This window comes from Zingiber officinale, chromosome 4A, assembly GCF_018446385.1.
Source record: "Zingiber officinale cultivar Zhangliang chromosome 4A, Zo_v1.1, whole genome shotgun sequence".
Taxonomy (NCBI): Eukaryota; Viridiplantae; Streptophyta; class Magnoliopsida; order Zingiberales; family Zingiberaceae; genus Zingiber; species Zingiber officinale.
In genome coordinates, this window is record NC_055992.1 from 157,935,154 (window position 1) to 157,951,463 (window position 16,310).

Genomic DNA, 16,310 nt, shown 5'->3' on the forward strand with positions numbered 1-16,310 from the left:
CACTTGCCCAACATTCTCTTGGATGCTTGATCGACATTCTCTCGGATGTTTGATCGACATTCTCTCTAATGCCCGGTCGACATTCTTTCGGGTGTTCAGTCGACATTCTCTTAGCTGATCGATCAGTATTGCCTGACCATCCATTCAGCTACTTGCTTGTATCGCTTGACATTTTTACGTCCACCAACTAGGCATTCGCTCGATTGCTCGGTCAACACTTTCTCGATCGCACGCTCGACATCACTTGCCTATCGTCTTTCGACCCGCTTGACATTCTCCCTATTGCCCGGTCGACACTTTCTCAGTCGTGCGCTCGGCTTTGCTTACTCATCATTCATCTACCCGCTTGACATTATCTCAGTCGCCCATTCGATATTTTTTTCGATTACTCGGTCGACATTTTCTAGGTCGTACGCTCGACACCGCTCGCCCATCGTCTTTAATTTCCATCCACTCGACGTTCTCCTGATTGCTCAGTGTACATTTTTTGATCGTTCGATCACGGTTTACTATCACTCGATTGACATTTTCTAGGTCACACGCTCGACACCGCTTGCCCATCGTCTTTAATTTCCATCTGCTCGGTGTTCTCTCGATTGCTCGGTGGCCATTTTTCGGTCGTCCGGCCCGGTTTACTATTGATTGGTTGACATTTTCTCGATCGCGCACTCAATACCGCTCACCCGTCACCTTTCTACCCGCCTGGTGTTCTCTCGAGAGCTTGGTCGACATTTCTTTGATCTCTCGCTCAATTCTATTCGGTCTGTTGCTTTGTTCCATTTATACACACACTCGACATTCTTCTATTCGTTGGGCATTTGTTAGGTACCATTCGACCGTTCGATCGAATTCTCTCGGGCAACATTTTGGACTCTTGTCTGAGATTGAGTTATAAGTGAGCAGGGCTCTCATGGCCAACAACCTCTCGGTCGGACACAATGGCTAGTCGGTCGGGTTCTCTCCCTGATCAGGTGTTGGTCTCACTTGTCACTCTATTCGACACTCATCGCCTGGTCGACATTCCTCTCATTCATTGCTTGCGCCTCACTCGCCACTTTGTCCGGAACTCATCGCTCGCGTCTCACTCATCATTCTATCCCGCATTCGCCGCTCGGTCGACACTTGTTTTGCTTCTTGCTTGACATTTACATGATCACCCAACCGCTCTGATCATCATCGTCTGACCATCTACTCGATATCGCTTGGTCTCTCGAACGACATTCAATCGATCGCTTGCTCGGCATACGCTCGGTACCATTTTTCGCCGCTCACTTGGTATTACTTTAGTCACTTGCTCGGCATTGCCACAACTACTCGTTCGACTTCATATGATAGGTCCAACGATTGGACTTTGCCTTTAGGAGCGATTTTTGCTTTACATTATACTGGGTCTAGTCAGTCGGACTTGCAGCTCATTCGACTAGACTTGAAGGGAGTCTTTTGATGTGCATATAGTTTATAGGAACTTAGGAGGAATTAGAGAGAAAGAGGAGGGCAGTTTAACCATTAAATTGTTTTAGGTGGCACTGTTTATCTAAGAGAAGGGGGCTTGGGTGTTCCTTAGTGTTTTGGTACGCCGCCACCACGGATCGAGGAGGAGGGAGAACTTCTTCTCACTACAAAAAAAAAGTACATTAGGATCGAAAAATTAGTAGGGTTGTAAAAACAGATCCAATATAATCAATCAAGTGTAACCACTCTTAAAATCACTCCAATTGATTTTTTATGAAGCGATTGGTAAACCGTTGCTATTGGACATATATATATAATTGGTTATTAGAACCGATCCTATAAATTTCTTTTAGAAGCGGTTTAGGAACCGCTTCTAAAGGTCACATACAAGATTAATGAAAAAAATATGCTCGCATCTTATATTATTTTCACAATTCTAGCAAACTTTTATATTTTGACGACCCTCTTTGTACCAACGACCTTCTGTTTTCTATCAACCATCTATGTTTCAACGATCCTCTCTATTCTAGTGACCCATCAGATTAATTGCACTTTAATATCATCCTTTGACATCCACATTATAAATCATCTTTGATTTTATTTCTCAAGATAATTTTTTTGTTTAGTTGTCGTGTGGTGACAATATTTTTATATGTTAATGGTAATAAAATTATATATATATATATATATATATAATTACGACATATATTAAATAATGGTTGGATGGATAATATGACTCAAGGTAAGTCATGCATTATTATGAACCAAATTCAATCCAATTAAGTTAAGCATAGAAATAAAACAAATTGGATGGTCTCGTTCTTTCAACGAAATCAAACATATTTGTTTTGAAAACAATTCAAAAAGTCAAAAAAAATATATTTTTAAATATTATTTATCCTTAAAATAATAAAAATACAATTTACTTGGTCTCCGATCTTATATTCCAATTAATTCCACATTCATCTAAAATCCATAATCGAACCACCAGATCAAAGGCAGTGGGCTTTCTGGAAGAATCTCGGCCCAATAAATCTTTCAAGTTCTTTGCTGCATTGCTCGGCCGTCCTCGAAGCCACTGCAGTCGCTACCCGCGGTGGCTCACTGCGGCGGAGAAGCATCGCGACCTCGTCAACCCTTCTCTCGCCACCGCCACCGCCACCTTCCCTGCGCCGCTACTTCGCCGTCCCCTGAGCCCCCGATCCCCTCCTTCCTGAGGGGCTGTAACCTTTGGCGAGAGCTTCCGCCTGAAACCCTAGGGCTCTGCTTGCCTCTTCGTTTCGATGACGCTAGAATCCAAATACGTCAACGAGGAATGCCTGCAGGAGTGGAAGGGTTCGAACGCTGGGTTCAAGGTCGCCGATCCGGTCCCCATGGGCCGCTTCCTCTACGAGCTTTGCTGTGCCGTGGTCCGTGCTTATCGAGAGTTGTAGGGTTTTTAGATTGCATCGCCTCCGCCAAAGATGGAGCGAGGTCTGATGTTTTTGTTTTTTCGATTGGATTGGGCTCAGGTTCGTGGAGATTTGCCGACCCCAAAGTGCAAGGCGGCGTTGGACTCGGTCGTGTTCGTGGAGGAGCAACAGCTGGAGGATATGAGTTCTGTCTTGGCCGATACCATTGCTCATATGGGGCAAGATGTCAGTTACTTTTATGCAATTCCCATAAAGATTCGTTCTATCTTATTCATGGAGCTTATTACTAGCTCATGATCTTCTGCTTTTGAGCTGGATTCGTGAACTAAGAGAAACTTTTCTGGTTAAGCTATTTAGGTATTTTAAATTTGTTTCTCTTAAGAGTAAATGGTGGCTAAAGTCTCAGAACACATTAGTATAGTTAGTCAGTTCATTGGGTTCACTGAAAGCATATTAAACCTCTCCTGAAAATTAAGTTGATTGTTCTGTTGCTATGAATGCTGGTTAGTACATGCAATGAGGTGTCATCCTAGCATGTGTAGCGTTTGTTTTACTCTATGAAGAAACAGTAGACAATGAAAGAAGTCCTAGCCGGGCATAGTTGTGGATTCAGCCATTTGATTAAATTTGAATAGGTTCTAGGTAAGTGACTTTGAATATTATGGAAATTATCTGATTTTATGCTAACTGGAGAAATATTTCAAGTTTGATTCAGCCATTCGATGGAATTTGACTTTACCACAGAAAAAAGGGATCAATTTAGCTGCATAATTAGGGAAATCCTAGTTAATGTACAATAAGGTAATCGTTCCAAGATAACATGACCTGATGGTCTTCTAGTGATTTATTGAAATCCTTGAAATGGTTTTCTAGACTGCTCTATTTTCCTCAAACAATTTCCTTTCTTATTGGACAGTTTGTTGACATATTTTTGGTCATTTTTGAAGAGTAGCTGCATTCTTCAGGTTAACAAAATTTAGGAGTTAAAAAGTATTATGTATGCTGCAAAAGTTTTCTTAAAGTCGGTATCATACAACATTTACTTATCTATTTAAAGAGCTAACAATTCATGTTATCATGACACAGTGTCATGCCATTTTGTGTTGATATCAGAGGATGTAGAATGTTAAAATGCTAGTTGAAACTTCCTAGGCAACCTATATAAGTGATGCAAGATTAGCTAAGAGTTCTTAAAAAGACAATATGTGACATAGGATTTGGTACTTTTAACGAATCATTTTATTTCAATAAATCAGTCAGTTAATATCGTAGTAGTGCAATACTGTCACTTCCATAAGTGTACTTCTGTCACTTCCATGCTAGCTCCTACTTCATATTGTGTTCTTGTTGAATTCAGTTTGGATTTATAAGTATAAATAATTATGATTCAACTTCATCATTCACCCATTTTTTAAAGTATGGCTCTGTAGTATGGTGGGCTTGCACTTAATGAATGTTTAGAAGGAAGATGAATTCAGTAATGTCTTTAGTTCAATTAGCTATTGAATCATGTTACCTGATGCTTGAGCCAATTATTCCATACCTTTGTTGACTTTGACCTATAAAATTTCTTGTAAGACCTAATTTAATCATATTAGACAGTTTGAGGATTCTTGCTAAATACCCCAACCAATTTGAGTTCAGTTGTACATTCTTTCTGAATGTATAATATCACTGTCAGAATTCGAATGGCTCTATTCCTATATAAACAAAAACTCCTCACTCGTTGCAATATCATAATCACCAAAAAAACAAACAAAGTGAATACTCAAAGATGAAATGATAGTAAATGTTGAAATATCTAATAAATAAATTGCTTCAATATATACTGGACTCATAATGACAATAGAAAAATAGACCAAAAAGGAAAGTTTACAAAGAAAATGAATCACTATAGACATCATGCAACATAAAACAATAGAAAGACACTCAAAACCGTTCGTTGGGTTTAAGCATGACCTTGAATTGAGATGGAAAATTGAACCTTAAGTGATCCGCTCAAGTCTACAAACTTGGAGATCAAAGGAAGCAAAGCGTGATGTCACAGCCCATTCAATGTCAAGCCTAAGAAATGTTTCTCTAGAATTCTCTTCTCTTCATGAAGACATCTATACTTTGTAGGAACCTTCTAGGCACATAATATACACCATTGGATCAACCTTCCCTTCTTTTATTTATCATTCCCAAGAACATCCTCATCAATAATGGTAGACTCCTTAATAATCTCTCAAGCCCTCTCAATCTCTGTTAGCGTCTTGTGTGGGTCTTTGGTAAGTTAAACTTACATAGTAACTTTGCAGGGATAAATTATCTAAGTGTAATACAGGCGAGTGATATTGAAATTAAGCTTGTGGCTAATGATATCAGAGCTAGGTTCTCATTATTCCTTCCCATTTTTATCCTTCTTTTGTTCTTCCCATTTTTATCAGTCTAATTCTTTCATGTTCATCTTTCTTTTATTTCTTTGAAAGCTTGTTAAAAGAGTTAATGTGTTCTTTACTTTCAATTATTTCTCCTATTTAAGGGTATATCTTCATATTATTGTAATAGAAACTACACATTAGATTAAACAGATTTTATTCCAACAGAAGGATTACGACACCAATACATGGCCCTCACCCTTGCATTATTTTATATCATGGTTCAGTTTTGTGGTAGTCCATGTTCCTCCTCCATTGCCAAAAGCATCACTATAGGCCTTTTAACCTCGTGTGACAAATTTGAATCTATAAACAATTAAAATTTATATCAAAATGAAAAAAATCCTGTTCGCATGCATGTTTTTTTTTGGAGGGGTGGTTACTCAAATTTCAAAACTTAATTGTTATGTTCTTTAGATTAAGAACTGCAGTGACAATTGTGTGTGGAAAAGAAGTAAAATGGTGAGAGAGAAGAGAGGAGGGCAGCTAGACCTGATGCATCCATACTCTGAGCATGGCACATATAACTTTGCTTTTATATAACTATATGTTAGGATTTGCCCAAAGACCAAAATCCTAGAGAGATTTACGTTATCTTTCTAACTTTCCCTACTCTAATACCACCTGTGTGTATTTCTGGTAACTCTCGTCTTATGTTCAAATGTAATCAGGTAACTAGAATGACTTGGCTTTTGATTGGATACACTTAGTCATATCCAAAAGGTTCAGTTGGATTCTCACCTTCCAAAGATAATTGCTGGGTGATGAATTATGTTTTTGGTTCACTTGAGTCCATTCATCCATGTCCATGTTGTGAACTTACCTTTCTGGAAAGCTAATCTAATTGTACCTTACTCTTGGAAAAGGTCATCTCCTTATTTGTTTGCATCATGATATTTTGTGGTAAAGGAATTCAATTTGGTTTATCTTAGTTGACCCACATCATTTTGTAAATATTTATAGGCATATGTCATATCTTTTGTTGCATCAAATCACTTCTATCTAATTTGTGTTGGTTCTCTTTCTCTCTGGTTCTATCTAACACATCCGTTGCAATTTATTTACCATCACATTCTCTTTATATTTTCAGATTACAATGCCCGGGGAGAATCGGGCTCGTCTTATCAAATTGGTAAGTGCATTTTTGAATTATGCCAATCATAAACACTAGAATTTGTTGATTTTCTACAGTGTGGAATGAACCTTTCTAAATTTTTACCACTTTTACAATTTTTCATTACATATTTCTCATTGGACATGAATTTTGCCTTTAGCATTTCTCTTCATGCTGTATTTCCTTTGAGAGAAAGAAAGAGAAAGAGAAAGAAAAAGAGGGGAAAGAAAAATAAACATTTTTTTGGAGGGAAAGTTTGGTAGGAAAAAAAAGTGAGAGGAAATAATCTTTTTCTCAAAAATTTTCCATCTAAATTGGACACAAAGTATCACTTCAGCTACTTTGCTTGCTCATTGCCCCTGACTATGAGTCCAGCTGCTACATTTCAGGAAATTATTTGTTATTTAACTTTAAAAGAAAATAAATATATAATGAAAAATTTATTATTTTTTCCCTTAATATTCAAATACAAATTCCTTTAAGGAAACACAGTTGCCTTATTTCCTTCTCTTTTCTTGCATTCATATTTCTTGCATTTTGTCTCTCTCCAAGGTAAAACCGGCTTGGTGTTTAATAAATACAGTGTTTTAGATGCTGTAACTCATGCTTGTTTGTCATCTCTGTTGCTGCTCTTGTTATGTTGTTTATTGTGATTTTTTTACAATAGGTTTTATGATACCCATCCTATTATGTATGCATAATAGTCCCGATTTGGGATGTCCTTCTGTTTTGTGATTTTTTGTGTTTGTTAGCTGAATTGACCACCATGGACACCAATTAGTATGTGCTAGTAACTGTGATAGTAAAAGGTGCTGTCACATTCTTTTGTGGTCCATGAAGGTAATGCTTAGCAAATTGGCTTGGGAAGGCTAATAAAGTTGTCAAGAAATTAATGACTAATGTTATTTTTTATGGAAAACATTAATTTAAAACAGAAAATTTTCATGAATCGAACAAATTCATGTTTCCTTCTCTTGGCATGACACATTATTGCCTTTCCTTCCCAGACTCACTGTGATACCATGTGCTATGATGTCGTTGTGCCACACGATTGTGAATCTCGTGCTAATTGACATACTTTAAGAAGCTTCAAGCTAGTGAAGAAGATTAATTATTGTTCAGTTTAATAAGATCAGGAAACATACTAAAATAAATAGAGGAAAGTGGAGATTATATGGAGAAGCAAAATCAATCGCTATTGAAAGAAAGAAATACTCCAGTCTTCTACATCATTTCTGGAGCAAAGAATCTGTTATATACCCAGCCAAACACCAACTCAATAGTGAACTGTGATTGGCTTGGTGTTGATCAGGTGGAGTTTGTTAACTGGTTATTCAGATTGAGTTTGTGTCTAGTTTATTTTGGTCAAGTGGAGTTATTTATGGAATAACCGTGAGTTGCTATTTGGTAGTGGAGTTGTAGGAGGCTTTGGTGTTGTAAATGACTTTGGAAGTGCGGTAGTGGGAGTCTTCTTCTATGTTCTAATAGAGTCAATATTTAGTTATGTGACTTACTTTGAGGTTTGTAAACATTGTACATATGAGAATAGATGGTTAAAAGGTGGAGTTCATGATTTCAAATTGTGGCATTGGTATTGATTGTGATCCCAACCGGCAATGTAACTTACTGATCCAAGATGCTAGTCAACAGTGGCTTGATTTTGATATTGATGGCCAACTGTTTCATGAATTTATAATTTATTTTTTCCTATTGTGTCAATCCCGGGGTCTAATTCCCACTCATGAGGAAGTACCTCACTTAATGACGATGTGATAAAAGGGAACCAAAAGCCAAACAACTATATACTTATCCAAGACACTATATACTAATTCAAAATAACTAATAAATTCAATAAACTTTGTATATTCATATATTTTTTCCCTACAAGTACAATGAAAACTATACATATAAAACATCATACAAACAAAACAAAAATACAATGAAATAAAAATCAAATTAGCAACCTGATTGAGATCTCTGAGCAACTCTATGTACTAGCTGAAATTAACTGGTGCTATTGTTCACTACAATGTCGTCTCAATGATTAACTCTCTTTCATCCTTGAGATATCCTCATAGACTCCTAGGTTGTACCAAATGCTCTCCACATAGCTGGTGCACCACACCACTTTCCCTGCTTGTTGTGTTTTCCAATTACTGCATTTATTGTGGTGTTATCACTTTATAACTCTCACCATCTCCATTCACATCAAACTTATCTTCAATGCATCCCCTATTTCTGGCACTATCATAGTTCTTGCTCAACACAACCTTTCTCCTGAATTCAATGGTAGACTAAAAATTTCTCCATTAGGTTGATGTGAGAAGCCATCAACTCTCATGCTGCTATGATGTTAGCCCTTTTGCCAACCACTGTTGCATGGCGGATCTGTGATTTCATTCGACCCTTTTATTAGCCAGTCTAGTATATAACTGCACTTCAAGATCCTACATGGATCCACTGGCCACAAGTCACAACAAGGGGTATATACTCTGCTAATCTTTGATAGGCAGCCTCTGATGATACTTCCACTTGGATCATAATGACATAGCAAACTGATGGTCTAAATGGTCATTTCCCTGACATTCTGGGGGGATGATCATTTGAAAAAACCAACCATAGGCATGACTATGTGGAATATTTTGAACACTTAGAAGTTAGAACTATGTCAGGAGAGGTGCAAAACATGCGCTTAACGATAACCATGTCTTTGAAGGAGGGATCCAGTTCCTAAATACCAGTAAATTGTGGAAGTCTTGATGTTAACTTCAGTTTGATAACTAGTTATTTGGGTTAAATTTAATTTTTCCCTCTGAGATCATATCAGAATATGAAAAATGAGTGAATGTAGAAAACGAAATAAGAACATCTAGAAGGAAGAACCTTTGGAAATTAATTAGTTTTAGTTTCAGTTCCCTGTCATCACTAATGTAACCAATAATTGATTTCCAACTTCATTAAACTGTTAATAGAGATGCAAGAGGCCTTTACAATCCAAAGGTTTTGAAATTACAATTTTGTATAACTCTCTTTTTTTGTGTTCAATCTTCTCTGGCAATGCCTTAATATAATATTCATTTGGAGTGTAGAGCTGGTGATCTGGCGATAAAAAGAGTGTATTATGCCTTTTACATGTTCAAATGTCATGGTCATGTATGTTCGACCAATTGATAAATTGGTGCACACACACTTTTTAAGGGAAAAAATTTAGATGTTCTAAATTCTTATTTAAAATTATTATGGACTTATGGAAATTGTCTAATTATTCATTTTAAAATCTTTGCTACTTCCAAAGTTTGGATTTCTTTGTACCATTTTTTAATTTAGTTTTTAACATTTGTTATGCAGACTAAATGGCTAGTTGACTCGTCACTGGTTCCATCTAGGCTTTTGCAGGAGAGATGCGAGGTGAATCTGTTTAATTGTTTAGTTGAATTATGTGTTGACTATTTCATGGATTATTTAATTTCATTTTTCTGACTGATTTCTTTCATTCCAATACCTCATTAATCCTTCTTCTAGGAAGACTTTTTGTGGGAATCTGACTTGAGTAAGATTAAAGGTCCAGATTTGAAAATGAAGGAGGTAATGGATTTAGTTCAAATGTTTTATTCTGGAATTTTAATCCTTGTGATATATTTGCTGCTTGTAATTCTTTCTATAGACATTCATTCTTAGGTAGTTTCTTTGCTTTATACGCCCCATTCTTTATTTTCACACATTGGAGAGTCAAAGAAAGGTGTTGATTAATGAGGGAACTGAGTATCTGAATCATCACTTTTTGTTGCAGGTCAGAGTAAACACTCGCCTTCTTTATCAACAAACTAAGTTCAATCTTCTAAGAGAAGAGAGCGAGGGATATGCCAAGCTGGTAAATAATCTATTTGATATCTGAATTTTTTTGACTTATAGTAGTAATTCACTCAAATGTTAATTCATTTCCTGTATATATAATTGCCCTTGTAACTATCATGGTTCAAAGCATGTGCTTCCTAAATCTGTGCTTCATAAAGTGCATATATAATGATTTGCACCGGTTACTTTCAATCTTTAAGCATTTTACTTTGGGCTAATGTTCCAAGCATGGAGCCGACAATTCTATTAACAAACCTTTTGTGGTAATGGACATCGACTCTAAGATGAGTTGTGGAGTGACATGATATAGGCATATCAAACAAGCAAATTTAATTGGTCATAATTGTCAATACATATGTAGATATGATTTATTTATGCCTTGGCACTAGTACAATGCGTGGGTGTGTGGGTGATCTTGTAGGAAAGGTAAACATAACTGTATAACCACGATTTTGCATGTAAATACCTTAAACACTAATCAAACATCAATATGACCATGGTTTGTAATACCAAACTGTGTTGGTTGACATGGGTGGAATCTATGGTCCATTGACGGACACCAACATTGGCATCATATGGAGTTGCGAGGTCGTAGCAACTTCGTTGTGACCACGCGGAGGCCTTTGCGAGGTCGTGAGGCCACCACGACCTCATGACAACCACACGGAGGCCTCCATTTGGTCGTGAGACCGCTGCGACCTCGTGGCGGTTGAGGGCAGGCTGTTAGTTATTTTGGTTATTTTATTTTATTTTTCCTTTCTTCTTTCCTTGTTTAGAGTTTATTTCATCTTAGTTTAGGGTTTAGGCTATATTTTCTTCTTTTTAGGTTAAGGGGGTTTAGGGTTTAGGATAGTTAATTTCTTTGCCTTTTTTCTTTTTTTATTTTTTTACAATTAATTCCTTTTCCTTAGATAAAAAACATCTATAACAATCAAATATTGATAAAAATATTTTTAAAATGATATTTTTTTTATATTTGAAAAAAAACTAAAACTATAATTGCACGACACAACATAATATGGTACCTAAACCGTATAATTTTGCTCATATATCGAAACTCTGGAACGGCTCAAAATTTTAAACTTTGAATTCGACATATGTCCACACTATATGATGTTACAATAATCAATCTCTTTAACTTGAAGCATTCTAGAGTTGATATTTTCTAAACTTTAGATATAATATATTGGTTACATTTTTGATAAGATTTGTTTTAAAGTACTCCACATGTTTCTAATTTGTTTTAGAAAGTAAATTGTGGACCTTTCAATGGAGTATCTCTTCCTTAGTTGTAATTTTCATCACTATAATGGAATACCCTTTGGTACGTGTATTGAATGAACATACTGGAAACTCTATTCATGTCTCTGAGCATCTATGGAAAGATTATTTTTAACTATGGTTATTAAAATCAGCTGATTTTGAAACAAATTGTCTCAGCCGTATAGGTATCGGCAAAGGCTGATCTGACCTCCCATAGCTTGATTGAGAAGTTTTAAAAAGTAGATATTTGACAAACTTAGAAATCAGTTATACTCTAACAGAAAGTAGATTGAATATTGTTTTGAAGTTTGAGATTATGACGAATGTGGTCACTTTAACCGGTTCTTTCCCATCTTAGCTTGAATACTAGCAATATACTAGAGGGAGAGAGTCCTAATTGCTCTAGTAAATTCTAGCTTTAATCTCTCACTTTATCATCACCTAAGATTTATTGCATGTGATCTACCACTAATTAGACTAAGCATCTCATTTATGTCTTTTTCATTTTGTGTTAAGATAGATATTATCAATTGAGAAAGCATAACACTTCTCTTGATCAATACTGTCTCAAATCCCCATACATAACTAAATCCAATAATTTGAAATATTAAATAATAATCAATTGTAAAATGTAATTTAAGAAGATCTAACATTTGATTATTGATTCAAATTAATAAAATATGATTTATTATCTATGATAATATAAAAGATATACTTTCACTTTAATAATATAATATTAGTTATTATTTAATATTTATAGAATATTTTTTTCTCAATGATAACAATAGTAATTTGATATTACTAATTTAATAATAATAATAATTGTAATAATATTATGACATTACTACTGTTATGACTAATCTAAGTTGTTCATTCTAGTATTCATCACATATATTGTCACATTAATGATATTAATTTGTGAGGTATAAAATAATTCTTGTTATTGCTTAAATTAATTTATTTAATTTTGCACTTTTTTTATTATGATTCTAATTTCACTCGTCTTGTTAATTTGATACATATGGATAGGTGTTTTGATCATATGATTTTGATACGGATATCAATTTTGATAATAACGTTTATAGCTACCAAATGTTCTTTTGTTATGGGTTATAAGTAGCATTTATACTGGCTCTATTACTTGGACTCTTCATTTACACGTTCAATACTTGCGTAGACACTAACACTCTATTACTTCTCTTTGTTTACTCAATACTTGTGTTGGACACTAACACTCCAACTCTCTAAGTTAACACTTGACTCCTTTTATTATGTAGATTTTTTTTTAGAAATAGCCATGCTAGACTCTTGGATCCGCATCTATGATAGAGACTCCTAACAAGCATAATATTTGTAAACAACTCATGTTTAGTGCAAAAGTAGTCGATTAGTCAAGCTTTTTATCTATCAACTTCCAATTTGGTCGCCAATAAGCTATACCCTTGGTTTAAAATTTTGTACCATGTCAAAGAGCACAGTCAAAACATATCATTCTAATAAATTAATGAAACTTGATACTACTCAACACAAGCATGATATTAGTGAAAGATGAAGAAATAAAGTAGCGATAGATTTGATATTTTCAGCAACTTTTTAACGAAGGTGTAGATGAACAATATAACTTTGGAAATTTAAATTTTTATCAAAGAATTTAAATTTCAGAAGTAGATCATGCGTTAAATGGGATTAAAAATGGAAAAGTGGTTGAACTGGATAATATTTCAATAGAGGTATCGAAGTGTCTAGGGAAGCAATGTATTGAATGACTTATGAAGTTATTCAATCAGAGGAGGTAAGTACCACCCCTTATAGAAACAAAGGAGATGTATAAATTTTGCGAGTTACAAGGGCATTAAGCTAATGAGCCATATTATGAAACTTTGGAAAAAGTGATATAAAAATATTAAGGAAGGAGACCAAGATGACAAATTAATTTGGATTCATGCATGAAAGGTCGATAATATAAGCTATATATCTTATTATACAACTGATTGAAAAGTATTAGGAAAAAAAACAAGACTTACACATGATATTTATTTATTTAGAAAAAGCTTATAACAAAGTTCCAAGAGAAGTCTAGTAAGAATTCTATAAAAGAAAAGTGCTACGTAGAATATATTGAAACAATTAAAGATGTGTAGGAGAATCTAATGACAAGAGTGGAGACTTCAGACGGGTTAATTGAAGTTATTCTTATAAACATAAGGTTATATCAAAGATCCATATCTTTTTACGCGAGTTATAGATGAACTCACCGCCATGTTACTATGATGCTTGTTGTTTGCAAATGACAATGTTTTGATAAATGAGACATGTGAAGACGTAAATGCTAGTTTGAATTTTGGCGGGAGATATTAGAAGTTAAAGTTTTTCGGTTTAGCAGACTAAAGACAGAATATATGGAATTTAAGTTTAGTAGTAGTAGATATAACGACGAGTATATCTGCTATATTATATGAATTGGGTTATGTAGCGAACACACGAACAAAAGATGAGAGTTGCAAAAATGAGGATGTTAAGATAGATGTGCGGACATTGGACATGATAAAAATAAGAATAGAGTTTCACCTATTGAGGTAAAACTACAAGAGACATTTAAATTGGTATGAACATGTATCCTAGTTAGGTGATGCGAGATTATGACAAATATGCATATTTATCGAGGAAGAGGGAGACCAAAGAAGACTTGGTTAGCAATGATAAAATAAGATAAATTTCATTTAAATATAGTCAAGGATATAGTAGAGCATCGAGCCCAATCTCATAGGAGGATCCATAAAGTTGACCCCATGTAGTGGGATAAAGGCTTGGTTGTTGTTGATGGTGAATATAAATAATATATATCATTTTAATTTTAGCTTGTGTTCGTACAACACAATGTCAAAACTGCATCATTCTATATGAGTCTTTAATACCAAATTTATATATATAATTGTGTTCTTTTCGTTTTCATCTTCCTCCCCCCCCTTCAATTCACTACCAACACCATACGTTAGTACGGTAACGAAACAGTGTTGTCCAAATTTCTACATTTTTTGATTGATGAATTTCATGTTGTTTATTTATTTTGGCACATGTATTTCACGTGGTTGAATTTGTTAAGATTCTTCAGGGAGCACAACCTACTTTAGTCTTTCCAAAATTGCTGAATTCTAATACCTGAAATACCAAATAATTCTTTTGTTGATTATAGAGCTCAAATAAGCATCTGCATGTCTTTGTTTGCTAAATATCATCTCAAGCGATCAATATTTTGGTTGAGTTAGATATTTTGTGTTAATAGTGCCAGATTTAGAAGTAAGGGTTAGCCTCAACTGGGGAGAGAATTGGTTTAGTTTTGTTTGAATATTTTCAAATAATTGTACTGCTACATTCTATATTTTCAAATAATTTTTGGATTGATTTTGTAGGTAACACTTCTTTGCCAAGGTGTATTGGAAGGGATGTCTGCAAACACTTCTACAGTGACAATTAGCACAATAAAGGTTTTATACTACTGCTTTATGTTTTCATTCAGAACTTCAGTAAACTGGTTCTTATTGTAATTTGTTATGCAGTCATTGATTGGACATTTTGATCTGGACCCCAATCGTGTCTTTGATATTGTAAGTTGGCTATTAATGCGTATGCACGTTTTTCATATGCTCGCAATTTTCGCATATTAGTATTTTTTAAAATATTTTTGCTCATGATTGAAATAACTGCTTTGTTGCCATGTTCAAAATTGAATGTAATTTTTCGATGAAAGACAACTTATGATTTTGTTTTTCTTGTGCTGCTATTTCTAAGGTTTTGGAATGCTTTGAACTCTATCCTGACAACCACACTTTCTATGATCTGATACCTATTTTTCCGAAGGTATGTATTAATGCCTACTTTAATTCTTCTTTGCTTAACTTTTTGCCAGTTTTCCCCTCTTCACTTCTTTGAAAATTTCTGTTTACAGTCACATGCTGCTCAAATTCTGGGGTTTAAGTTCCAATATTATCAACGGTTAGAAGTAAACAGTCCTGCTCCACCAGGGCTTTTCCGGTTAACAGCTTTGCTTGTCAAAGCTGAGTTCATAGATCTGGATAGTATGTAAGTTCTCTACAACTAGTTTCTTAGCACTTAACATTGTATTTTTTTACCTTGTCTCCGCTTATGTTGGCCTTCTTTTGATCAACTTATTTTGATCACAAATGACAAGTAACCCATATTTTAAGTTGTTCATGTGGTATTTTGTTTGTCATCTCATCTCGATATGGAGAACTATTCAACAAGTTTAGTCATTCGTCTTCTTTCAACTTGGTGCTAGAGCAAGACTCTAACATGGTACTATGTGAACCATCAATTTTCATTTTTTCCTGTCATGAAGCAGACACATTACTTCTTTTTGATATATTCTTTTGTTTTATGTTATTTTGGTACTTTGTCTAACACCCTAGCATCACTCATGTTTTATTATATATCCAGGGATAAAATGTGCAATGGAATTAACACTCTTCTGTTGTTGCTTTCTTTATCATTATTTCTTAAGGTCGTTTCTTTCCTACATGGGATGCTGAGAAATAGTATATCCTGTGAGCATTGCGCATGCGTAATTCTATGAGAATTTTGATAGTGCTTAGCTACTTTTTTTTATTTTTTTTTGCTTGTGCACAGTTAGTTTCTTCTCTACAAGTTCTTTGGTTTTTTTTTTTGGATACCTTGTCATTTGTGAAGTTGTCCAAGTTATTAACAATCATATTATTTTTTTTTTCACATAACACTACATTATGTAACAGTGCAGCGTTATAAATTTCAAAACAATAT

At 34.8% G+C, this 16,310-nt stretch overlaps 1 protein-coding gene across 3 annotated transcripts in view; it reads left to right on the plus strand.

Annotated features, from left to right (window-relative positions):
- The first annotated feature begins 2,518 nt into the window (after positions 1 to 2,518).
- The window catches only part of LOC121971876 (THO complex subunit 2-like), a 50,787-nt gene continuing 36,995 nt past the window's right edge, over positions 2,519 to 16,310 (plus strand). For 2 of the 3 annotated variants that reach the window (XM_042523363.1, XM_042523364.1), the window contains exons 1-10: positions 2,520 to 2,861; positions 2,964 to 3,089; positions 6,375 to 6,416; positions 9,747 to 9,806; positions 9,921 to 9,983; positions 10,189 to 10,269; positions 14,927 to 15,001; positions 15,074 to 15,121; positions 15,306 to 15,374; positions 15,463 to 15,596. In XM_042523363.1, the coding sequence (XP_042379297.1) occupies positions 2,736 to 2,861; positions 2,964 to 3,089; positions 6,375 to 6,416; positions 9,747 to 9,806; positions 9,921 to 9,983; positions 10,189 to 10,269; positions 14,927 to 15,001; positions 15,074 to 15,121; positions 15,306 to 15,374; positions 15,463 to 15,596 (824 nt within the window). In that variant the 5' untranslated portion in view covers positions 2,520 to 2,735. Of the gene's footprint in view, positions 2,862 to 2,963; positions 3,090 to 6,374; positions 6,417 to 9,746; positions 9,807 to 9,920; positions 9,984 to 10,188; positions 10,270 to 14,926; positions 15,002 to 15,073; positions 15,122 to 15,305; positions 15,375 to 15,462; positions 15,597 to 16,310 lie in introns of all 3 variants that reach the window. The other variant, XM_042523365.1, reaches the window with a different exon arrangement.